Consider the following 25,876-nt stretch of genomic DNA (forward strand, 5'->3'; position numbering starts at 1 on the left):
TCTTTTTTTTTTTTTTTTTTATGAGTCACTAAGCCATATGGCTGATGCAAGCTATCCCGCGAAAGTGCCGAGCCGACAATTTGGGCGCTGCCGTATCCTCGTTGTCCTGGGACACGGCGTCACATTGTAATTGCGCCGGTCTTTTGTCCTCCCTCGCACCGGGTGACATTGCTCAGCAGAGGAGAACCTGCTTGAAACGCTATACCTCGCCAGGGACAGATACGTAATTAACGCCAATACGTCAGGGCCCTCCTGCCAGCCTCAAGAACAGGATCCTCCATCCCTGGCACAACAGGGCTCACGGGGGAGAGAAAAGCCCTCAAAAGCCAAAATACTGAGTTTGCTCCGTTCCTTCTGCTCCATCACAGCACATCACAGTTTTATACAGAAATTATATGGGATGCTAACCTGGATTTGAAGCCGGGCCAATGCTCAGATAAGCTCCGTCTCCTTTCAAGCTCAGCAGCAGAGTCTGTTCCCGCGCCAGCACAGCCCTGTTTCTCGGCAGCAAGGGAAACCCAGCTCTGCTTGCTGCCCCCTTCACCCACCGGCCACTTGCTGTGACCGGCCACCAAACTAGGTCATGTTCTTCTTCAAAATCCCACCTCGCTTCTGTTTCCTTATTTTTAAGTTTGCTTAATTAATCCAAATACAACCCCATCGCCGTCCCGCCCCAGTTGCTTTGCACTGGCCTGACCATGGCAATTGCCAGCCAGGGAGGTTAAAAGCCACAAAGATTTTATAAGCAGCAGTTTAGGCTTCAGGAGCCCAGGAATCCTCCCCAAAGGCCGTTCCCCATCCCCACTGCTGCCTTATGGCCCCGCCATGTGCTCCCACGCAACCCGTTCCCACCGGCCGGAGCTCTGGCCACCGTTCCCCCCTGCCCACGCTCAGCCCGGCTCCATGGGTGGCACGAGGGGGAGCACCGGCAGGGTCCTGCCGGCGAGATGTGCCCAGGCTCCTGGTCCCCCCGTTCCCCCCCCATCCCCTTGCAGATGGCACCTGGAGGTGAAGGCAAGGCTGTGCCCGACGGAGGAGGGTGCTGGTGCAGCCCGCGGTACCTCCCTGTGCTCCCCGGAGCTCCCCGGCTGCTGCAAAGGTTGCACTCGTGTGTGTTCAACCGCTGCCTGAAAGTGTGGTGGCAAAGAAAAAAAAACCCACTGCTATAACTGACTCTGTAACCGCGGCAAATATTAAAATCAGCTTTGAGCCTGAATGTCACTGTAACCCACCTAGCAGCGTGCCACAATCTATTTTCTGGAGACAATCTGCCTATTTTCCCCCTGTTCAAGCCCTGCTTTCCTACACCAAGGACAGCAGCGAGGCTCCATCGCCGGTGTGCTTGCGTGCCTGGCTGTGTGCGCCTTCCCTGGGGAAGCAAGAGAGGGCAGGGATCGACAAGCTGTCAGGCAGAAGGAAGAAATACCACTTCCAGGAGTCAGAGCTCATTTCCCAGCAATAAAAGCAGACTGGGGCTGAGGGAAAGCACCACTAATGGGGAGGCACATCCCACACCACTTCAGCTGCCGATAGGAAAGGACCTAGGGACTGCAGCTTGGAAAAATAAAAGCCATCAACAAATGCTTGGTTTTAAGCAGTATAGCCCTAGATTGGGCTCAGATCGGCACATAAAGGATCTGCTCTTCCCCACACGGATTATTGCTGTGGACAATGCCCTCCACATGCCAACCTCATCTCCCTGGCTCCTAACTAGAGCTCCTCCAGGAGATAGGAAAAGAAAACATTATTGCTTCCTCCCAGGGAGGGGAATTGCTCAGATCAGCATCCTCCCTTAACTTCCCCCCTCTCCCCTCCATCCTCTTTAGCCCCATTATCCCCACTCCGCCCACACACGCTCCTCTGGGGACCCAAGGAAGGGCCAGAGTATCCATTGCTCATAAATGCCACCTAGAAACGAAGACCTGAAGCGTTTGTGCTTCCTGGAGTTATTTGTGGGTGGATTTTATCTCCTGTTCCATCTATTCTTGGGGCGCTTTGGCAAGGAGGGTCCGTACGGCAAGCCACCAGCCCGCCTTCCCTCTGCCGGGCTCACATACCGCGGCTGTAGAGGATGCGAGAAAGACAGTTATCTCCCCACAACAAATCCCAGAAGATACAGGCAGAACCGCCAGCGATGGGGACATGCCAGAGCCCAGCCACACACAACCGTGGCAGGAGGGGACAGTTCCTGCAAGGCAGTTAGTTTGGGTTTTAAGACACTTGTTTGTTTGTTTGTCGCTGGGCAACCGAGAGGATGGAAAAAAATATCAATGTCATATTGTCACCTATGAGTCACCACTCGGCACGGGCTAAGATGCCCCATTCCTCCCGCTTCCGAGCACCAGGCGGCCAGGGAAGAGCCCGAGGCACCCCAAAAGCAGCTCACCCCAGCTCTTGCTGCCTGCCCGGTCCTGCCCCGATGCCCTCCCCATCCCTGCAGCTGGGGACACCAGTGGCCCCGGGGACATCAGTGGCCCAGGGACAACTTTCCTGGCCCTGGAAGGCGTCAGAGGAATTTGCATTTATATTTGCATTTCCTAATTGCGCCTGCGGGTTTCCTGGGGCAGCGCCTGGCTTTGGTTTCCATGGCAGGTTTTGTGTGGACCCCGAGAACCGAGGGAGGCACAAAGGGGCCACAATGGACCTGCCACTCACTCGCATCAAAGGCGGCCGGCGGGCCGGGATGGGACGGGGGCACCACGGCCGGGGGCACCGCAGCCTGGCCCCCCCCCCAGCGCTGCCAACACCGGGGCAGATGTGGGGACCCCCCCCGGGCAGGGGAAGAGGCCGGCCGGCGGCTGACACTCGCAGGACACTGGTGGTTTTGGCACTGCCAGAGCAGCGGTGGGGAAACGACACCGGCGGGGCTGCTCCACGGAGGAGTGGTACAAGAACCAGACCCAGCTGTCCCCCCCCCCGTTCTCATTTCCCGTTATTTTCAGATGGCTTTTCATCCACCTGGGGTGGGTTTCTTTCCTACTTCCCTACTCCATTTAGAGACTGTCTCACCGGCAAGGCTCCCTGTCCCGGCTCGCCTCACACACCGCCATACCCGCTCGGCTCCTGCACTGACCCCAGGGAACCGGCAGACCAGCCAAAAACGGGACCAAGGCCTGGGAAAACCTGGTCCCCGAACCGTTGCTGCAAGCCCAGTGCTGCCAAGCAGAGGCGAGGCTCCGGCCAATGTCCCTCCACACCCCGGCCACAGCGACGCTGCCGCCCCGGCCGTGCCACAAGAGAGGGACCCATTACCGCCTCGCACACCTGCGAGGTGCTCCGTGTTATTACTTCATTTTTCTGATTTTATAGTATACAATTATCATCATCATCGTTAACTCATGCCACCCAAAAGCTTCCCAGCTCTGACCACGACTACCCCACGATGCTGGCTGGCGAGCACACCCAGAGGGTTACGGCAGCAGCCCCCTCCCCACGCATCCCACCGCAGGATTTTACCCTCACGGCACAGACACTGGACACGAATGACCCTCCGGCTCCTCTCCCGGCCGTTCCCCCTCCGAATGCCACTGCCCGCAGCACGCAGCATCCCCATTATCTTCGCCCCCACACAGGGTGTTTGTGCAGGCAGATAAGTACCAAGAGCTCGCTATCGCGCTGGGAAGCCCTGCTCGCTCCCCGCGCGCTCTTATCAGCCCGGGGCGGAGGGGGACCACAGCGCCCACGCCGCCGCAACGGCAAAGCCCGCTCAGCCATGCCACGGATCCGGTCGGGGGAAAAAGTTAGGTGTCGGTGTGCAGGTTAGACGCTGTTTTGTTAGGGATTTTTTAATTTGAAAGCTCTTTTTTAATAAAATGCTGGAAAAGTCAAAACTTTCCCGGGAACTTTGCGGCTGGGAAGAGGACAGGCGCCTTTCACCCGTCTTTGAAGGAAATACTTTTGGCAATCAGAGGCTCCGGCAGCAGGAAGGGTGTGCGGGCACCCAGGGATCGGCGTGTAAGGCTCTGCTGGCATCAGGCACATCCTCACCGCAGCAGAGACAGGCACTGGCGGGGTGGTCAGACGTCATGGCAGGGAAGGCCACAGGAGCGGGGTGCACAATGACGAGAAAGGCACGGTGAGCTGACGACGGGCTGGGTCTCCTCTGCCACGACGACCACCAAAAGTTCTCCTCTAGCCCCGCTGCCGGCACCGGCCGATCTCCCCTCCCAGAGGTGCACAGCTCCCCTGGGGTCTTGCTGCCCCAGCGCCGGGCTCCAGCCGGGCGCTTCCACAGGAAAACCTTCGTGAAAAATCACAAAAAGCTTTGCAGGGGAGCAGATGCTGCTTCAGCCTGTGTTGCTAGAGACCAACGAAGAGGAGGAGGAGGCGAGGAGAGCCACAGCTTCCCCAGCTGCAGGGCAGCCCCGCCAGCAAAGCCCCAGTCGCAGCCTCAGAGGTCAGCCCGGGATGGTGGCTTTCCAGGATGTCCTTACCGTCCCCCATGTTTGCTGTCAGTGGTAGCAGCAGGAGGAGGCGTGAGGAGGAGGTGCGACTCCGCTGCTTTTTAAAAAAATAATAAAAAGGAGCCTTTCCAACCTGCCTGACAAGACAGACAGTGCATGAGAGCGCTGCTTTGAACAGTGACTTCCACAGGCGAGGCAGCTCTCAAACCCTTCTCCATCGCCGTTTGCCCGCAACCCATCGGTGGCAATTTCAGCGCTGGCCGGGAACTCCAGGTGAGGAGCAGCCTGGCGGGACGGTGCCCTCCATCCTTACGGGGAGATGCGTCTGGGCACCTGGCCGGAGATCCACAAAGAACCCGGAGCCCAGGAGGTGACCGCCAACTCCTCGGCACGCCAGGGCCCTGCCACGGTTCCTACGCCAAGCTGTGACCCACCCCGGCAAAGATGTCAAGGGGGGGTAAAGCGCATCGTTCCACGAACCAGGCGCAGAGGAAGGGGACGACGTCCCGCGGCGGGGAAGCCACCAAAACCCAAACCCTGCCCGCCGCACCCCACGCTCCGGAGGGATTACGCTCGCGGAACGGCGATGCTCCGGGGGCTGAGGGGGGACGGGGGCTGCTGCCGGCAACCCCGCTCCCGCCGTCCCGCTCCCGGCCCCACGCCGGGGAGGGAGACGCTTCACCCCGTGCCCCCACCCACGCCTCCCTAAGGGCTGTCCCCACGTGGGACGCTCCCCGCGGGACCCTCCCGGTGCCCGGCGGCTGAAGGGATCCCCCCGGGACGTTGAAGAACCGGCAGAAACGGCGGCGCCAGGCCCATGAGCCGCGGCCCACGACCTCCCGGTCTCCCGGCCCGGCTCCGGAGGGGGGCGGCCGGGCAGCCGCAACAGGCTCGGCCCCGCATCGGGCACCGGGCCCGGCCGCCGGGCGTCCCCGGGCCGCTCCTCCCGGGGGCCCCGCTGGAGGAAGCCGAACCGCCGGCGGCCCCTCCCGCCCCGCCGGGGCTCGGGGGCGGCCGCCGGCCCCGGCTCGGCCGGGCGCAGCCCCGGGGCCGCCCTCTCCCCGCTCCCCGCCCGGGCCCGCGGAGCTCCGGGCCGCGGCCCGCGCAGGCCGAGAGGCGCCGCCCGGCCCGGCCCGGCCCGGCCCGGAGCACAAAGAGCCCCGTCCCGCCTCTCCCCCCCCCCCTTACCGGCGGTCGGCGCCGCGCTGCGGGGGCGGCGGCGGCGGCAGGCAGGCACCAGTCACGCCGGGAACCATGGAAAGGAGCCGGGACGGGAGACGTACGTGGCGGGCGGGCGAACGGGCGGGGGCGGGGGCGGCCGCCGTGCCCGGCAGCTGGGGGCGGCGCGGCCGGGGCCGGGGCCGGGGCCCGACCGGGGCGGCCGCGGGGAGCGGGGCCTAGCGGCGGCCGGGCTGAAAGGCAACGGGGTCAGGGGGCTCTTGGGTGGCCCCCCAACCCCCCCCCGGGACCTGGGTGACACACACACACACGGTGCGGACGTGTCCCACCCGGGCCGGGGCATCTCTCCGCCTTGGGGAAGCGTTTCGGCCCGGCTGGAGGTGTCGAGGGGATTGGCATCGCCCGGTTCCCTCTGTCCCCACGGAGGCCTGACCCGCCGCCACCCTGGGTCTGCCCGGCTCTGGGGGTGAGACAGCCCCTGACTGGGGCCTGGGGGGGGCTCGGGATCCCCCACGACCCCCCCCCCAGGCTTCCCCCAACCCCCCCCTCCCCGGCTGTGGCTGTGGGGTCAGGCAGCTCTGGCCAGCATCCCGAGGAGAGCTGCTTTCTGGAGCTGGTTTTTGGTCTCCTCCACACCTTTTGAGCATCCCCGGCTCCTGGATTTGGTCCCACCAGCCCCGTGCACGCCTGGGGTAAGGAAGAGGACACAGCACTCCTGCCCCAAGGGCTGAACATGAGAGACGGATTATAACAAAGCATCACTTCGACCACAGATAGAAAGCAGCCGTCTCCGGTATCCAGCACTACAGCGTCTGACAGCTTGCAGCCATACCACGTAACAGGACGGGAAGTGATCTCCTCTTACAAATTACAGGAGCCAATTTACACAGGGCAAACGCTTCCCGTTTTGCAGAGACCAGAGCGAGACCGCAAACGGCAGCAGGTCAGGGCCTCCGCTTCCCTCGTAGCAATCCAAACCCTTCCGGACACGATGCGGGAGGAACGCCGCACCTCCGGGCACCTGCAGCCGGCCTCCCGCAGCACCCTGCCGCGGCCAGCAAGACCGGCTCGGAAGCACGTCTGTGGGTGCCGGACCCCGAGCACGCGTTTGGGATGGTCCAAAATTCTCGCAGGACGGCCCTCCGTGCAGAGGTTTTTTCCCACTCAATCGTTTCATCCGTGTCTGGCAGCTAAGCGATCCTTAGCCTGGGTAAAAATCTGTAAGGCTTTGACAAGGAACACAGACATCAGTAAGAGTGAAAACATTAGAGGCAAACCTTCGGCTTTCAGTGCGTACAAGTACACGTGCCACAACATTTGCTTTCCCAAAGTTAAACGCAGATCAGCATCTCTTCTGTGACACAGCGCCTTGCAGTGAGCTTTGTTGACTGCAATCTCTTTTCCCTAGTCCCGGCTTGTTTCGGGGGAAACAGGCGATTTTACGAAATTTCTTTACTGTCCTTTGATATGGGTCTTAGCTGCTAATGACGCTAGGAAGTAAGAAGAAATGGGAATAGAAATACACAGCTATGAAGAATTAAAATATCGAATTTAATTCAGCCAGTTCCAGCTAAATTGGCAATTCCCTGAAAAACAAACCTTGCACAGAAAACACAGAACACAAATGTTTTAATCTTAACAGCTGGCGAGAACAACTAAGTGAAAAGGCGAATGGAGTACTTCTGCCTTCTCTGAAAAACAAAAGGTGCCATACATTCTGAAAATGCCCCTTCTTTTTTTACTAAATGGGTTGATTTTGGAGGTAGCTATTGGAAAGGCTTTGCAAGGAAGGCAGAGGTCTGTACTCTGATACAAGCAGTAATTTCAGATGCCCACACTGAAATGTTTTACAAATGTCTCATTTTCAAAAAGCATTTATGCTTCCTTAAAGAAAAACCCAGGACTTTTAAAAAAATGATTCAAATTAGCCCAGGAACCTGAAGAACCAAAAAAATCTATTATCATTTTTAAAAAATCGTAAGCCCGCCTTTCCCGGCGGTCTTTACTCGGGCTTCAGGGAGATGCAATGTACGACAAAATGATGCGATGTTAACGCTCTCGCCAGCCCGTGATGAGGGAGCTAGCTGGACAGCCTGGCTCAGTTTCTCTTAGCACTGAAATACTTTTTCCAAACCAATACCAAAAAAGGTTTGTTTCTAGGTCAAGACCTCAGTACTAAATTTTAACCAGGGGCTGACAGTCAAATCTGAACACAGCTGTAAAATGGATTCGCAACAGAAGCTCAGGCATTCTTTTTCTAATTAGAAAACAGTCATTGAGCCTTGTGCGTTTAAAGGTGAAAGCTATTTTTGACATAAAAATTAGCACGTAGTTCCTCTGTCATCCTTCAGTTGCTGCTCTGGAAGCTGTGAGCGAATGATCCAAAGATAAGAAGTATAAACATGCTGAATTAAACAAATAGGTAGAAGGGGATCAAGTTTTAAGTTCTATTCTGCCTGACAATTAGGAGAGGAAGAGATTTATTTTTACACTTGCTATTTATCCTGAAAAGCACCAGTAAAAAGGTCCACTTAAGCACTGAGACCGACCTCAAAGGCATTTAAAAACTTGAAGTACTTTTAATAGCTGCCTTTTGAAAATACTGTTAAATCTATTTTTGAGATGGATAAACTAAGCCACCAATAGACCAAGGGAGGAGTTTTCAGAAGGACCCAGCAGTGAAAAACTGGAGTCCACTTCTCAACAACTCAGCTCCCATACGGGGACCCCAAAGATAAAAAAAAAATATCAGAGTACTGGATGCTTTTAAAAACCTGAGCGTTCTTTAAGTCCAAATTTTCCTTCCTTCTTTCTTTGGTGGGAATCTAACTCTGACAGCCTTGAAAATTAACCCCAAGCAGTTTTCAAAATACAGCTCAGAGTGACTGTTTCTAAAATAAAAGTGAGCGGAGAGCGAGCAGAACTTGGAGGGCTTATCACCACCAGTAATGCCACCCTAATCCCTCGGCAACCCCGGCCCCTTTATGTAACCTGGGATTGCTGCAGCTCAAACAGCTTACTGGGTTTTTGGTGTTTTTCTTTAAACCTCTCGTGGACAAATGCATACACATTAAATACTTTTTTCTTCTGCCACTCTAAAGAAAAAGTTATTGTAAGAGGGGAAAAAAAATCTTTTATTTGTGAACAATGGCAAATAGAATTTAACTCATGCGCCCAGAACTCCACGTGTTTCTCTCTCTCATCCGTGATCTTGACTGAAATCTTCCCAATTTACAGCACTGAGGCAGAACTCTCCAGTGGTAAGACATAAAAGGTCGAATCCCAGATTTCAACTCACCCCAAACACCCTCTGGAAGTGGTGGGGTCTTCCAGATAAAGAAAAAAATGTGCCCAAGGTAAACCATTTACACAATCTCCTGGCAGCGTGGGTGGCTGTGCCACAATACTTACTTCCCCGTGGCCTGCTTCCCCGCAGTGCCTCGCCAGCACAGAGCCAGGCACCCGGAGGCTCTCCTTGCCCGGAGGACGAGTTTTTGTGCCATTGATCTGACTGTTCTGACTTTCCACGGCACAAATCCTTCCAAGGCAAAATTCAACTTTCAAACTTTCAGTCGGTGCTAAGCCATTAACCTCATGCTGAACGCTTATGGAAACTTAAGAAGAAAAAAATAAAACCCCTATTGAACTACTTGCAATCGGAGACCTGAATGGGCTCGATATAAAACCCACTCAAATCAACGGCAGCAGCAATAGGCTTCCCTGGATGTTGGACTAGATCCAGCTTAAAAGTTTCCATGAAATAAACTAGGCTAAGCGCATCAGCTGCATAGAAACTAACTCGGTGTAACAGGAGCATCTGTTCTTCACATCCACCATTTTCTTATAGTCTTAACTCCCCAGCACTGCTATGACACAAGTTGCCATACAAATCACTCATCGCTGTCGTGCAACTATACATCGTCTCCCGACAGCAGCTGCCCGTACTTACTGCCTCGTTATACTGTGGATGAACTACCGATTATAAGGTAGCCTGCATGCCATATAAACTACTTGAGCAGGTAGCTTTCCTTTGTCAAAAAACAGCTTAATGTACTTCCTATGATGGCATTACAAAGTGAAATTAACGCCTGTATTGAGACAGCTGAGGAGCACACCTCGGAACCATTTATACACAGTACAAAGCAAATGTTTACCCAAGTACAAATGAAACAGGTTGACAATTAGCTAATGTAGCTTTGTGGACATAAACCAGGTACATTCGAGCAGAACCAACATAAAATAAAAAGGAAACAGCCCTTTTCCTATCCCATGCTAAGAGCACCACGGTTAGTGGTTTGGGAAGCTTCTGTCACGTTGAAAAATTTCCTTGCCGGTGTTTAATGTGTTTATTCTACTGCTATTCTGCTGGGATAAAAATAACATCAGCAGGGCACGCTAGCTGTATGGAGGACCCACTGTCAATACTACAGTAATTGACAACATACAATTAAGTCTCACACCTGTTTATTGTAAGTAATTCATAGATAACCACTTCTAGTACACATTTTCATATTGGCTTTTAATGCTTTTGGTTTTTTTTAAGCTCAGGGACGCCCAAACTTCATCTAAGGGTCATCTCTGCAATTTACCCAGATCCAGAACGCTACACCTACTATGTGAAACTGGTGCAAACTGGTATCATTGCCACGGGTAACAGAGATGGCTTGGAAACTACACATCCCAACATGCAAGGCCCCACCAGTGCAGGCTGCTCTATGCTACGGGAGGAAGGAGTTTTGCTGGGGTGCATTTGCCTCGCATGCCTCGTTGCGGCCATATCAGCCTAAGTCATGCAGCTGCCTGCACGCAATGCTCTACACAGTGCAAAAACGAAGACCTCTACACATCTGGAGTAAGAACAGTGGTAACAAAGTCATAGCTACATATTCTTCTCTACATTTTTGTTTATTGAGACAAACTAATTAAAAGGCACAAACATAGGGCATATGTTTACATGGACATTATAACAAACATATACATTAAAAGTGTAGGAATGTGTTTCCTTTCTGCTAAACAGAAAGTTCCTAAGCTTTTATATATACAAAAGTTGTACAATTTGATGTCCTAAAGTACAAAAGATCATTTATAAAATTATTTTACACTAAGCTCTATTTTTTTTTTTGTTTTTGTTGTACTATGTAGTCCAAGCCCCTAGAACAGTTTCACGTAATGATACAGATACCTGTCACCTGAGCCAGCAGCCTGGCAATCACTGCTTGTACTGACACGGCAGGGTAGAAACGGAAGCAGTCCATTTTGACTAGTCAGTCCTGCTAGCACTCTGTGAAAATGCGCACACGCTAATCTCCATAGCTTTCAACTTCATTAAGATAAAAACATCTCAACTGTAATTTTATTTTTTTTTTTTAATGTAGAGTCTTGGGTTTAGGGTGGTTTTTTTTTAAACAAAGTTTTAAAAACGTGAATATGTGACATGATAGTCTAAAAAGTATATCTGTTTCCCTAGATTTTGCTTTCTACTTTATGTACAGATAAACAGGTTAAGAAATAAAAAGCACATGTAGCTTAAACATGTGTGACCATTTGTGGAGAAGTTCTGGGCTGGATAGTTCAAACCATCACCCCAGAACTCCCACAAATTGATAGAAATGTGTTAACACAATAGAAGAATAACGTAAAAATGATGATGTTTGCAAATATTTACAAAGTTGAACAGATTTGCACAACACTTGATTAAGAAATAGGGGAGAAATTAAAAGACGCTCTCTGCTTGTCCTGGAGGGGCATCCTACCTAGTTAGTGGTTAGAATAAAAACTGTATACAATTTAATATAAGACAAAACTTCTAGTGAACAACTAACACGTCTGTCCCCTGCTGTAACACCAGCAGGCTCTGATTGGGAGGCAGAGGGCATAAAAATCATACCCAGTGCCTCCAGAATCTTCCAGCTTAAAGCAATATTTCTTAAGTTTCAAAGCACTCCTTTTGCTCCTAGATAAGAGTCCCATAGGGGTCTGACTGTTGAGAGACCATGTTTACATACATTTCAACTCCTCTTCTGTCAGCCATGGCTGTTTCTCACCAAACAATAACAGTTTTTTTAAAAAAAATGTTGACTACAATGCTATATTCCCTTAGGGTAATATGTTGGGTAATATTTACATCTCCAAATATCAGGTCACAATCCCTATTATATGTTGAAGTTAGAATGATAAGTTATCATATGCTTTGCATATCAGAGCTGGTATCACCTTTCCCATAGGGAATGCTGCCTGAAATTATCATATTCCCAAAGGTAAAATGCATATTTTCTCCAAAATGCATTTTTTTTTTTTTAAATGACAACATTGTAATGCATTTACTCATAAAAAAAAACATCAACACAGACAAAGATTCTACACTAGCTCAGAAACAGTGGACTTAACGACTGGCAAGTTAAAATTAGCCATCCACCCTGTTAAAAGATACAGAGGGGTCTTTGCTAGTGTTTAGATTAAAATAATTTTCTAAGTTATAATTTGGGGGATAAAACATAAAACTGTTTTTTAATGACTTTTTTTTTTTTTTTAAACTCTGGCAAATAAGTATCTGCTCTAATTCAGCATCAGTCAGCTAAAAGGTAAAACTTACTTTAAATGAAGTGCTCCAGTGAAACTCAAGTTTGAACCATATGAGCCAAATCAACAGGGGAAGATGCGACTATGGTCTCTGATGGTGCATGTTGCCCCAGTGTCTTAGTCTGAATTTATTATTAACTAAAACAAAACAAAAAAACAAAACAAAAAACCCAACAAAAAAAAAAACCCAACCAAACAAAACCCAAAAAAGAACTGCTGGTAAGGATTCCATTTTAATCCTTTTTAATACTGTTTAGAAATTCTTTACCAGGGAGGAGACGTGGGCAAGGCCTGGGGCAGGAAAGGCATGCTCTCTACTGGTCTCATTGCTATATTTAACGGACCAGCTAACGTCATTGGTGTGGGGAGGTTCATGGGAGATGTTATAGTGACTGGATGCGCTATATTCACTGGAGCGGTTACTGGGGTAGGTAAATTGACTGGTGTGGTGAGCGTTAATGGAGATGTCATGGATAATGGACTTGTTATAGTTACAGGATGCCCTAGGTTCATCGGACTGGATATATTAACTGCACTTGATACATTTACTGGACTTCTCATGCTCATTGCAGCTGCCACTGTGACTGGGTTTGTGATAGTCCCAGAAGCCACAGAGGACGTTATATTGAATGGAGTAGTAAGAGTCACAGGCGTAGTAGCAGCAGTGGAGGTTTGGCACAAGTTAGCAGCTTCTAAAAATGAGACATAAAAAGACAAAAAGTTTTTAACACATAAAAAACCATGGACAAGATTTAAAAAAAAAAAAAAACCAAAAACAAGAACCAAACAAGAACAGGTACAAATTCTGGAATAATTTTCTTTAGGAATTATTAGTAAGTTAAAACTGTTAACATTCTATAGCCTACAAGAAATACAAACTCTCATGCAGTTCATTTCAATTCAGTATTTTTTCCTGAGAAGTCAAGCGAGCTTGTCTTATAAAGAGGGTTTCGATGTTCATAAAAACAGTATCGTACAATCAAAAAAATCCTCCCAAGAGGAACATTATAAATAGAGGAGAGAGTGTACATACCGAATGGTACGTACTCTATAGCCTTCTCAAAGGTGAACTGACATTCTGTGAAGGTTTTAAAAAGTCATTATTAGGGACTGATAAGCAAAGCTCGTTTCAATATTTACCTGCTTATTTCAGTCTTAATTATTGCTACTAAATTGTTCCACTGATCACAGTACTTCTACTTAGCGATTTTCAAGGCTACCCAGTCAGCACATCTTTCAACCCCCATTATCTCCTCAGCTTTCACATAAGCTACAGCTCCACACCAAGTTGGTTTGTTTTGTGGGTTTTTGGGTTGTTTTTTGGTCTTGGTTGTTTTTTTTTTTTTTTTTTACTTTGTTTTGCAGTAAGCAGGAATTAAGTGCCGAACAAGGAAGACCCAGGAGGCCAGTGCCCGGCCCTGCTGCCGGTGGGCTCTAGCAGGGCTGGGCACTGGGGGAGCGGGGTACCGGCGGTCCGGGACAGCGGAGGGATCACTAGGCATCCATCAGCACCACCTGCCGGCTACCCATACTAGAAGGCTCCAAAAACAGAAGCGGGGCGGTGGACGCGGGTAAAGGGAAGGGATGACTGCTAGAGAAACCGACAAAAATATATTCTAGATCAACGTTACGGCACTTCTAAGTCGTGTCTTATTCCACATTTGTAGGGTAGGACACCAAGCTCAGTCTACACCCACGTTTCAGGAGGTAAGCCAGGAGCAAAGAGTCCACTCTTGCCACTCGGGCAATACAAATGTACCAAGACAGAGTTAACTTTGAAAGCAACATTAGCCCCATTCAAGGGTTACTGTTGGTTCTTCAAAGTCCATATCTAGGAGGGGTGGAAAGGAAGGGAAAGAGTAAAAAAAAAAAAAAAAAATTGTGAAAATAAATCGTATTAGATTAGAAAAATCCCATATATAGTGTTGTAAAGCCAACGCAACAGGTGGCACTAGCACAGGAGAGCCAGCATGGAAAGAGCAGCGCATAGGCATGGCACTGACTGGTCTAGCTTCAACTTCCAAGCACAGCAGTATGCAAAGACACATCCCACCCCATGCCCCTTCCCCAGTTAAGTTAAGCTAATATCACCAGTCTGACAACACTTCTACCCGCCCACCTCCCTCACCCACCATTCTGTCCAAAGCCACTGTTTCTGTTAAAGCATATTCAATAATCTCAGTAAGAAAGGAAGGGAAGAGAGAACAAGACATAGGAAGGAACAAGCAGAAAAAAAAAATTCTCAGAGATTTTCTAAATCCGACACCCATTTGCTTTATCTACTTAGTGGCCTGATGATATTTAACATTTCTGTTATCACTACATTTTAACATGAATAAGCTATTTCTATACTGTCTGATCACAGAATGCAATTCAACTGCAATAACAATCAAGGCGAAAGGAGCTAGCAGCCTAATACACAAACAAGACCTAGAAAAGAAAAAAAGATTGAAGAAACTGAAAAGAAGTTTAGGAGAAAAGAAAAAAATTAAGGTGAGCCAAAAGCATTTATTACTAAAAAAAGCTAGTGAAAAACGGTAAGTGGTCGCTAAGAATTTCTTCTAAAACATGTAATCCACGGGAGTCACGTGATAGGCATCAGAAATCAAACTGTAGTGAAAAGAATAAGCTAGCAGTAACGGGAGACTTTAAACTACTACACTCCTAATGACACTAAATTGAAGCAATCTGTTCTTTACAAAACTGACACATTGACCAACAACAGGAAGTTATTCAACTTCAATTACAGCAGCATAGGTGCATGTAAGCTGTGAGCTAGCAATAATGAAAAACACAATCACTTATTAGTTAATTTTTCTAATGAAAAAAAACCAACAAGGATAGAAGAGTAAGTTCTATGAGTTCTAGAAAACGTTATGCAAAGACAGTTACGTGATGATAAAGCAAATGGAATAAACTGCAAGAGAAAAGATGAAAGGGACACAGAAAGCACCCACATGCAAACTGATGATGATGCAACGACAGAGGGTGTTATGTGTGTGTGTGTGTATATATACATATATATATATATGCACACAAGTTAACAACTGGTAAATATGCATAAACACAGCTAAAAACCACATGCAAGCCAAAAAAAACACTCTTGCCTTGAAGCAGACACAAACATCCCTTTGTAATTGATGACTGCTATGTACACATTCAAGCACAGAGACCAAAGGGAAGCACGTAATAAGGAGTTCATTTACAACAGCATAATTTTGGTCATGTTATCCCCCTGCTAGTTTTCAGCTATTACTTCTAACATCGAGAATGACATTTTCACGTAAGACATCCTTTTCTGACATCTTAAACTCCCTATATAACTGCAACCTGCAGTATCTTATAAAACCAAGACCGTAAGTATTGTTTTGTTTTACCTTTCTTCCTTGCTTTGACGGCCTCTTCCCATAATCTCAGGGTCTCTACCTGCTTTCCAGGCCAACTTGTTACATGTTGCTGCTGCTGCTGCTGTTGCTGCTGCTGTTGTTGTTGCTGTTGCTGCTGCTGTTGTTGCTGCTGCTGCTGTTGTTGCTGCTGTTGCTGCTGCTGCTGTTGCTGCTTCTGATTGCTGGTCTCTTCACTCATGCATGCTATGCCAATTAAGTAAGAACACAAATTCACCTTGGAAAGTTACTGTTTTCTGCTGAGATCACCAAGGCTTCTTCCATAAAGAGCGTGTGGAATCTCACAGGATTCCAAGAGCAAAAATCACAGAGGTGTTTAAAACCATATAATTAATTCTGTGCTTTATAAATCTACTTTTCCAAGAGCTAAAAACCAAAATGTAAGTCAGGAACATCTGCTTTCACTGCCAAAAATGAAATTCCTTTCTGATTATTTTGTTTGTGTTTTAGGAAGAATGAAATAAAAGGCTACAATGAGTCTCTAGAATTCAAGCTGGTTAGCTGATTCCGCTTTTTCTAAACCTCAGCTCCAGTTAAAAAAAAAAAAAAAAAAGCCTTTTTACTTTTTATTGCAAGTTTAACTTAAAATTTTCAGTTTACATCACAGAACAGCATGTTACTACTCTCTGGCCACATTACAGCTCATCATTTCCACCTCTAACAACTGTTGTAAATGCCTCATGTGAACTGCCTTAGCACCACCGAACTGGCTTGGGAAGCCAGAGTTGTAACCCTATACCTTGAAAAATACTTTCACATCCAAATTTCGTATTAAGCTCAACAATCGGGCATTTTAGACATTCCCGGTACCTTCCAATTATCCAGGAGTAACAGGAACTGAAAAGATGTTGTAAATTAACACTGTTTAAAAGGCTTTAAGGACAAAGTTTCCAAAGACATTCCTTACTTCTCCCTCTCGATTCTTCTGAAAACCCATTTTATATCACTAACCATGTGGGTTAACTTAAGTTACAGTTATTTTACTAGGGAAGATTTGAAAGTCAAGTCTTCGTTTGCTTACTAGGCACTCCCAGGTTCAGACTTCAGCACTTCCACAGAGTTTAAGACTAGAAGGAACTATTACAAACATCTCATTTGAACTCCTGCAGAACACCAGTCAAATGCCATTAATGCCCCAAACATATCAGGGCTGGATTTAAATGCTTTTCTTGTCAGCTACTGCCAGAGGGAGGAATCATTGAGCCCCAGGGTCAAAGCTCAGAGAAAGCAGAGAAATCTTTCTCCTAATTTTGATGAGCTTTAGATGAGGCTTCAAACCTGAAACTTGGTAGATCTTAGCAGTTCTTAAATATTCTAAAATCTCCAGAATTATCTGCTGGACTTTTAGGCCTGTACAGTTCAGGAAGTAGCACTGTACTCAGAAGATGAGAAAACTTGGGAACTCTTTTCTTCAAGAGATGGGTTATTCTCACAAACTGCAGGGCATTCCTAAGGGATAAGAGCACAGTCTAGCAGCAAACCAATTCCACATATGCCAATTCTTGAACTGAAGAAGATGCTGTTACCAAATATCTATTTTTAATAGGTGTGAATACCCAGACTGATGGGTATGGTTTTGCATTTTAACGTAATCAAAGGCAATTCCCTTTGCAAACACACTGTTATTAGAAATGTTTTTAAAACGTTCACCTACTTTTATTGATGCCTTGTTTACAGGTATTACAGTTGATACTTTGGCTCTGCCCGTGTGTCTTTAAGTGGCTGGTGATATATGCTGCACTCAGAAGTTTACCACAGATATTACACGATACCTTTCCTTCATGGCGCACCATGTGTGTCCGCAGTCTGTCTTTGGTGGCAAAGGCAGCAGTGCACGTCTATATGAAGGACAACAGTTACACTTGAATTGCAGACAGCATCATTACAGTATGAATTACATGCCCACTGTAAGCCTATTTTACCTTGTAGGTGCAAACAGTATCCTAAGTACACTGACAACCTTAAGTTTTACCTGTATTTATAGAGAAACCAAAATCAAACTACTAAACAGAGACTGAAAATGGAAATTGGCTTCAGAGACAATTATGACAAAAATCATACTCTATACTACTTGAACTTTCCTAGAATAGCAGGTTGCCTTACCTACCAAAGCAAGAGGTAGCTTATAAAAAAAGCCTAGAACAGGCAAAGTTGTTTTTTGATACAATTTTGCTGTACAAATATGAACCTGATATCTCAAATTGCTCAATTACTTCTGTTCCCATCCAAATCAGAACAAGGAAATGAAACCTTTTTCTAATGCTATTCTTTTTACACAAGACTTTTATTTAATATGATGAGTCACTAAAACACAGGTTGGAACAAGCATGGATATGCCAAGCAAAACAGTTAATTGTTCAAGGGCAGTCAAGTTATTTCTCTTATACTCAGTCATCAACTTACGACAACTTGCTTTCAGCTTCCAGCAAAATAACGGATCCAGAATCAACTATTCCAACCCATTTTAAATGGATATACTGAGAAACACGTTTAATTTAAATATTCTGAGAAACACACTGCACGCATTACTCCAGTAATCAGCACTGAGCTGAGGATGCTGTTACAATCCCACTACTAAGTTAAGCGTATCGTAAAACAGAGCACCGACGTTGTTCTCCAAGAAGGCAAAAAGCCTCTAATCTTCCTAAAAAAAGTAGCCACAGCATCCTTTCAAACTGCCTCTATCTACACTTAACATCAGAACTACAGTGCTGCTGGTACGTAAGGCAGATGCGACTTTATTCCTAAACTTGCTTTTCAAAGAAAAGTCCAGGAGCAAATACAGTTCTGGAAAGATTATTCACCTGAGATTCTAACGATACAGTAAGGTATTGTTTTTAACAAATCATTTTAGCCCTTACTTGGCATTTGAAGGGTCTCTCTGTTGAATGAACATGTTTAACATGACAGCTTAAATGATCAGGCCTGCAAAAAAGAGAGGAACAGAAAAGAAAATGCATACTGTTACAAATACATAGTAAGGATACCGTGGCTCGCGGTGCTGAACACTGCGCTGATGACCCCTTGCAGCCCACATCCCTCTGCACGGCAAGAATAAATACATTCCCCTTACCTACGCAGTGGCTTTCAGCTAGAGTAACACATAGTTACGCTGAGACCCAACCTGCAGTTTAAAACTTAACCGTGTTCTTCCACACCTGAAAATGGTACGTTTGGTCGTACCTTGTGTAAAGGTGACAGATCAACAGCTCTAAAGGTTGAAGTTTTCTCTGTTGCAAGCACAGATACAAAAAATACAGCCAGCAGCAATGCAAGCTCCCCCACAATGCTCTGTCAGTATGCCTCAACCTTGCTACGAGACAAGGAGGCAGTTTGCCTGCCATGCCCCATTCGGTCACTGACCTTTGCAAAGGCTGGTAAAGGGGCTCTGTGGTCACCACCAGTGACACAGACACGTGTCCTATGGGACCCGGATGAGGTCGCGAAATCATTTCACAACGCTCTCATAAAAGAGCGACCACTTTTGGCCACTGCCAATCTGGCTCAGACCGAGACCCACACCCTAGAGGTAAACAAGGCTCTTTATCCCCTCACCAATCTTCTAAGATGTCTGGTTCTCCTAGCCCCTCGCTATGATAGCTTAACCCTTCTTGGTTATGAAAAGCCAATACTTGAGCTCGCCTGGGATTTTCTACATGGTACCTCGAGAAGCCTTTTCCACAAACACCACAGGTGTATGGTTTCGTGATGCCACCTTCGTGAGACCTCACGTGGTAGGTCATGCGATCCTTTCTCTTGAAGCGCTGATTGCAAATGGGACATTCAAAGGGTTTTTCATCTGAGTGGGACAGCTTGTGCCGGTTGAGGTGGTAGACATCCCTGAAGGCCTTTCCGCACATCTCACAAGCGTGGTTCTTCTTGACGGGCTTGCTGGGCTTCTTCACCGTCTGAGTCACTGCCATAGGCGTTGCGCCGGCACTACTGCTGGGGTTGGTGGCAGAGGAAGACGTAGTGACTGTGGACAGGATGCCTGCGATAGTTGAAACCAATGAACTTCGGCTGTTGTCACCAGCGATGGTCGAGATAAGGGGCACCATTGTGGTGGGAGTTTTCTTTGGCCGTGACACTAACTTTATCCCTGTGTGGCAGGACTCGTGACGCCTCAAATGGTAGCTGTCCCTGAAAGCTTTGCTGCAGTAAGTGCACACAAAGGAGGTTTTAGGTTTTTCCTTTTTAATCCCAACAATAGCATCCTTTAATGTTTCTGGTGCAGGCTGAGGTTTCTGCGTTATTGGTAAGGGCAGAATCGGCTTCTGATCGGGTGGCTCAACAGCAGAGCTCAGGAGAGGCAACAAACTGTTCTGTGCTGCCTGCTGTTGGTGATGTGAGGCTTCATGTGCCTAAAACCAAACATTCACACTTAAATTCTATTGATGGGTGCTCACTCTGACGCGGTGAGAACATTTACAAACTACAGGAAAGCACATTCTAGACCAAAAGCCATTGAAGTAACAACTGGAAAAGGTTACATAATTTTGGTTTTGGACAGGATAAACCGCTCGCGCTTTAAACGCATTCGCTGTGCAGATTCTGTGGTAAGTGTAGGAAGGCACACATCATAACAATCAAATAATTATTAAGTTTCCGGAGGGCAACACTTCTTATGGAAAACAACTAGGTGCTTGTCAGATCTTTTACTAACACAGCGTTTGATCTTTACGTAACAGATAACTTGTTTTGCTAACGATCATATCAGATGCCACCTTGGGACTATCTTTGGAGCATATGAATGTACTGATGGGAGCTGCAAAATAACGCCCCACCTTTAAGCCGAGCTTAGTGCATGTTGAGAATTCAACTGCAGCCACAGAGAGCCAGGATGCGATAAGGCATCTTATTTAAACAACATGTTCACATCGGTGTGTTAGCACTGAAACCAAAGCAACTTGCATCGAGAGCTGTCTAAAGCCACATTTCTACATTTAGCAGGTTCCCGCCGCGTTTACGTACTGACCACTGTGTTCTTCGCATCTGGAAACTAGTAAGAATAGCAACACGTTCTTTTTCTCTTCAGCAGCAGCTACTTTGCAATAGGAAGAGAAGCTAATCGATAAGCACTGGCAGACATCTAGAGATGCTGGAGAACACAGTTGCGGGGGGGGGGGGGTGTTGAAAAAAAGACCTAAAAGCTGTTTCCAAACTGCCAGTACCAACTGACTCTGAACTACAGAATCAGTGGGAGAAGCTAAAGGGAAGAGGCAGACCGGGGACTCCCCCCCAAGTGTGCTGCAGCAAGCACGGCTCAGCTGAGCTGCAGCCTGCGCTGCTACGGGCTGTTCTACACCATGCTTGTATTAGGCACTGTTTATTCTAAGGCAGAAAACGCTGTTATTAAAAGTCATCCAGTCAGACTGGGACAAAACCCTAGCAGATACAATTTTAAAGTGGTTTAGAAACCACACAGACCAATTCAGCCTAATGGAGCATTAAAATAAATCACTCTAGCACCTTAAGCCAGTTTAAGCGCATCTGTATTCAAGATGTGCCTCAGTCTCATCACACCAGTTTTAAATCAGTCTCGTTATTAGTGCAGCGTGCCAGGTCTGAAGCTGAGTTTGGGGAAACTTGCATTCCCATTAGATTGGTACAGCAGCCTCCCAGGACTTCTTCCCTACAGTTTCCTTCACAAAGGAATACGACTCAAGGCTGCGAGAGCTGAATAAAACGCTGTGCTGGCTCGCGACCCCCAACCTGTCTACTTTTATGCCGGTTGAGGACGGACAGCGTTACGAAGCACGCTCAGGCTAATACTCTTCCTACGTGAATCCATTTCATCACGTCCTTTGGAGAAGTCAGTATTTCTAGAAGCTCACTTTGGGACTTTTTCTTAGTTGCATCCAAGCTCCAGCCGCTTTGCCTCTCCCAGCCACAGCCTCTCCCGACTACGGCCACCTCGGTGCAACTCTTCCTCAGCTGCAGGGGAGCTCCCGCCTCCTCCTGCCACCACACAAGCCCTGCATCACTTTAGCCACTCATTTTTTTCAGGAGCGCGATGCCGGTGATCTTTGGATAAAAGCCACCGGTGGATACAAACACTAACCCACGTGGGTATGAATACGTGCTCCCTAACACTGCAAGCCTATCTGACAGGAAAACAGTTCACGGGAGAAAGCCCGGATTCAGTATGATAACAGGAGACAAAACTTGCGGGAATCGTTAGGAGCCAGGCCATCCTGTCCGTTTTTATCTGCATTTTATGTCCCATCTGTGCCGAAGCTTGGGAGGCAACAGGTAGGCTGAGCATTACCACACTGCGCCTGGCCACAGCAGCCACCTCAAACAACAGCCTAAGGGGCTGGTTTGCAGAAGCGATTGCTGAAGAGTCGAACGCAGAACTCTCCTGGAGGCTACGCACGGCACAAGCTCCAGCGCCTCCATTAAACTTTTGCCTGACTTCAGTGACAATTGCGGATTTTCAACCATTTATTTTCCGTGTTGTTAAAAAGCCATCAAGACATCTACATTGCATAAAAATAATAGAGTATGTACAATACACATTGAAAGTACAATACTGAGCAAGTTGTGTACTTAAATACAATTTTAATTTTAAAAAATACTGAAATGTTTTACAGCCAACTTTAAATAAGCATTGAACAGTGTTGTTAAACTGCATCAGAAGACACTTAAGAGCACCTAAGGATAGCTCCAGAGATACAGTTTCAAAGGCAGAGCTAGCAGATCGGATAATAGAGAGCCCAAATCCTTTGGACAAGGTTCAAACTTATGCAGTTTATGGATATTTTTAAGCCTTAAAGAATCGTCAGCACTTCAAGGTAATGATGCACTTATTCCTACGAAACCGACAGAGACGGTGGACATAAAACAATGTATATTCATAAGGCTACAGGCTATGAAGCCGCTGCTTATGTAAGTCTGCTTATCTTGGTTCCCAGATAGCCAGTGTTATTAGCAGCGCTGTCTTTCTAACAACCCCTCTTTGCAACAAGCAGTATTCCTCAGTTTCCAAGGACTGCCTGTATTAAAGCCTTTTAAAAAAGGATCAGGCAGTATTTTTTTTTAACTCGCTGTTCGAGAAGGGAAGACAGCACCTGCTGCAGGCCTCTCGCAAGTCATTTTTATTCAGGCACAGACCACAGTTTTACTTGACCTAGCATTAATGTCAAGTCAACATTTTTGTGATATTTCAATCGCCTGGGACACGCTCTTGTGCAAAATACCCTCGTTCTAGCACTAATTTTTTTTCTTTCCTGGGGGGCAGTAAACAAAAAAAGCCTAATTCGTGACCTGGAGTGGTAGGATGTGGCCGTGAACTTCCAATGCCAGAGGCTAAAATATTTTTGCGCTCCAGCCTTAATGTGAGAGCAACAAATTAGCATGAGTCATATCTTGAACACTCTGTTTGATGGATGATTCCTCCTCACATTAAAAGACACAACTTTCACTTTCTGAGCAGATAACTTAAAGTGGTTTTCAAAATATGCATTTCAGGGACTAGCAAGATCCAAACAAGAACTGCTTATTCAGTATCACAATTGTTTCTTTAAAAAGAGATACAATTCATTAAAATGCCACCTAAACACAATCAATCAAACAACTTTATTTGGAAAGAGCAATTTACAGTCAGACATCCCATTGCTAGCAAGACTAAAAATTAAGACATTGAAACCTCCCCTAAAAACATTTTGCTAAAAATTACAACTTTACACACCGTGTATTAAACTGTCCCTTAGAAATCCTGTCACAGCTGAAATACACACTTGGTAAAACTTCCCCCACGAAGAACAAGCATGTATATTCAGTCACTTGCATTTGTTATTTAACTGACACTGGGGAGGGGCTTTTAAATCCACTTTTTGTTACTAGTTTTAAGTTACCAGTTGGATCTTGGCTGACATGCTGTTGGTGAGAATGGGAAGAAGAAAAACTTAAGTCACATCAGGAGTATCTTAACAGCGCTTTCTGCTGGGTGCATTAGGATGCTCGCACCCTAAATCGTTGGTTTTAACAAAATGACTCAAGAAACAATATTCAGCATTTATTATGAGGTCTTAAAGCTTTATTATTTGGGGCAAAAAAAAAAAAAAAAAATCGGAAAATTTCCACGTCACAGTTTTATGAAGATGCTTCCAAGTCGCACATAGCTAAGTCCTTTAGGAAAGTGAACTGCTGACTCCTTAATTAAAAGCAGCAAAGCCTACTCCTAAATCAAAGTGTGACATCGCTATTTCAAAATACAGTACCCTTCAAAAAAAATAAAGACGAGCAGCAAGAAGCTGGACACGTACTTGAAAGTATTACTTGGCATTTCTTACAGAGGTTGCTGCAATACCATACTGCCAGCCTACGAATAATTTCCCCTCGAAAACGCTCATCTGTGAGCCTGGGAGGCAGAAAAGCGATAAAACAGCCCCAACTCAGAGAGAGATGGCCCTAAACTAAGGAGATTAACTTCTTAGCGTGAAGTTTCCTATGTGCAAATCACAACTGCCCACTAGAGTGAGAAATAATTCACAAGACCTCAGCCAAACTCGATGGCATCACCCACATTCATCACGAAAAGGCGGAAAACCCAGTGCCCAGCTCCTGGTACCGGCTCCCCGGAACATTCCCGGCGTGTTTTTGGAGGCAGAGCACCCGAGCGAGTGACTCATCCCTCGGTACTTGCAAGGGAATAATTTTTCCTCTCTAAAGGAATGGTGCTCGCTCTTGGCGGATTTATTCATTCAACTCAGGTTTTCAAACTCGTGTCACGGGTTGGGTTTGGGTTTAATTCCGAGGAGGACAGTGAGTAAGCGAGTGACCGCCGCCGGGAATGTGCAAAGAGGATTATTTTACCTTGAGAAAGGTGATGTGCGGGGCTTTTTTTTTTTTTTTTTTTTTTTTGGCTGCTGCTGCTGCAATTACACATTTTATGTTTCCAAGCTCAAAAAGAGCAGGAGGCATCAGAAAACAATCCGGCGTGAAAGGGCTCGGCTCACAAAAGCCAGGGGAGGATTTTTTTTTTTTTTTTTAGGGTTTTTTTTGGTACACTGGATTTTCTTCGGAATTACATAAACAGCGGTGTTTTTAAGTCGGTCTTTCGCAGACAGAAGGGGGGAAAATTGTGACTCAGTTGGCAAAGGGAGGGGTTGCACGCTCCACGGTCCCTATTCCTCCCTGTTACCGTTAGCATTTGGCCAGTTTTTACAGAAATCCGGCCCGCTCGCGTCCTATTTTAAAAGAAAACAAGCTCCCTCGTCACCCGGCCCCTGAGTCAGGCTGTTTAAAGAGGGATTAATTTATTCTCCCAGACACGGTGTTTGTTGCATCGGGGTTTTGTTAAGAGCCCGGTGAGAAGGTTGGGGTGGGTTTGGTTTTGGGGTTTTTTTTTGGTTTTGGGTTTTTTTGTTTTTTTCTTTTTGGCGGGGGGAAAGGGAGGAAGAGAAAAAAAACAAACAAACAAAACCCGAAGCTATTTCGGGGTTGGGGGGGGGGGGGGGGGAGAAAGTAAAAAAAAAAAAAATTAAAAAAATTAAAATATAAACATTGCTTCTTTTTTTTTTTTTTTAAAAAAAAAGGGAAAAACATCGCGGGGCGGCGGCGGAGCGCCGTGCGCGATCAGCTCGGGGGAGGCGGGCGGGGAGAAAGTGCAGGAGAGGGAAAGGAGGGAAAGGAGCTGCCGGCGGGCGCGGGGCCGGGTCAGCCGCTGCCCCGGGCGGGCCGGGCCGGGCCGGGCTGGGCCCCGCCGCGGGCCGGGCCGGGAGGAGAGGCGGGCGGGAGGCCGGGCGGCGGCGCTGACTGACAGCCCCGGCCTAGCGGGGAGCCCGGCGGGCGGCCGCCCGCCCGCGGCCGCTGAGGGGAGGCGCGGGAGGGGGGGGGGGGGGCGCGGGCAGCGCCGGCCGCCGCGGGGCCTCACCTGAAAGAGGAACGCGGTCCAGTTGGCCTCCATGGCGGGGGCGTCCCGGCCCTCGTCGGGCGGCGGCGGCGGCTCCGGCGGCGCGGTCCTCCCCCCCTCCCTCCCCCGGGCCCCAGCTACATGGAGCCGACAACAAAGCGGCGGCGGCGGCGGCGGCTCAACATGGCAGCGCCGAGCGGCCGCTTCCGCTAACCTCCGGGCTGCACCACTGCGGCCCAGAGGGGGGAGGCGGCGGCGCGGCGGCCCGGCGGGGCGGCGCGGGCCCGGACCGCCGCGGCGCCGCCCCCGCCGCTCCCCTCGCCTCGGGGCGGACGGCGGAACCGGGGCGGCGCGGCGGGGCGGCGGGGCAGGGCGGCGGGGCCGGGGCGGCGCGGCGGGCCGGCCGCCCCCCCCCCCCGCGGGGCTGGCAATGGGCCGGTCCCGGGCTGGGGAAA

General features: G+C 48.1%; 2 protein-coding genes and 1 long non-coding RNA gene across 7 annotated transcripts in view; 1 reads left to right on the top strand and 2 right to left on the bottom strand.

Moving 5' to 3' along the window:
* Positions 1 to 5,704, bottom strand: part of CUEDC1 (CUE domain containing 1) — a 23,039-nt gene extending 17,335 nt beyond the window's left edge. Inside the window, exon 1 of one of the 2 annotated variants that reach the window (XM_052803991.1) lies at positions 5,592 to 5,704. The gene's annotated coding sequence lies outside the window, so the exon portion shown is untranslated. Of the gene's footprint in view, positions 1 to 3,456; positions 3,583 to 5,591 lie in introns of those variants that run through there. The other variant, XM_052803992.1, reaches the window with a different exon arrangement.
* Positions 5,579 to 11,274, top strand: LOC128149141 (uncharacterized). Its single transcript, XR_008237546.1, has 2 exons — positions 5,579 to 5,682; positions 10,126 to 11,274. It is a non-coding gene; the product is annotated as an uncharacterized LOC128149141 (long non-coding RNA).
* VEZF1 (vascular endothelial zinc finger 1) lies at positions 10,469 to 25,691 on the bottom strand. Of its 4 annotated transcripts, none has more exons than XM_052803985.1 (7): positions 25,443 to 25,689; positions 19,121 to 19,926; positions 18,427 to 18,490; positions 17,220 to 17,403; positions 15,539 to 15,751; positions 13,195 to 13,239; positions 10,469 to 12,853 (listed from the first exon to the last, which is right to left on the bottom strand). In XM_052803985.1, the coding sequence occupies exons 1-7, from the start codon at positions 25,473 to 25,475 to the stop codon at positions 12,426 to 12,428; spliced, it is 1,773 nt and encodes a 590-aa protein (XP_052659945.1). In that variant the 5' UTR covers positions 25,476 to 25,689; the 3' UTR covers positions 10,469 to 12,425. The 4 variants fall into 4 exon arrangements, with proteins under 4 accessions (XP_052659945.1, XP_052659948.1, XP_052659946.1 ...); XM_052803988.1 differs by having other exon boundaries at positions 19,229 to 19,926; positions 25,443 to 25,680; XM_052803986.1 differs by lacking the exon at positions 13,195 to 13,239 and having other exon boundaries at positions 25,443 to 25,691.
* Positions 25,692 to 25,876: the final 185 nt, after the last annotated feature.

Source organism: Harpia harpyja, chromosome 12 (assembly GCF_026419915.1).
Source record: "Harpia harpyja isolate bHarHar1 chromosome 12, bHarHar1 primary haplotype, whole genome shotgun sequence".
Taxonomy (NCBI): Eukaryota; Metazoa; Chordata; class Aves; order Accipitriformes; family Accipitridae; genus Harpia; species Harpia harpyja.

What these genes read in the sequence shown, in the direction of transcription:
- VEZF1 (XM_052803985.1), bottom strand. Translation starts at nt 25,475, where the DNA reads ATGGAGGCCAACTGGACCGCGTTCCTCTTTCAG. An exon ending in TAAACAAGGCATCAATAAAA is followed by an intron (nt 15,752 to 17,219) that starts GTAGGTGAACGT and finishes TAATTGGCATAG; the next exon opens with CATGCATGAGTGAAGAGACC. An exon ending in TATAGAGTACGTACCATTCG is followed by an intron (nt 12,854 to 13,194) that starts GTATGTACACTC and finishes TCTCATTTTTAG; the next exon opens with AAGCTGCTAACTTGTGCCAA.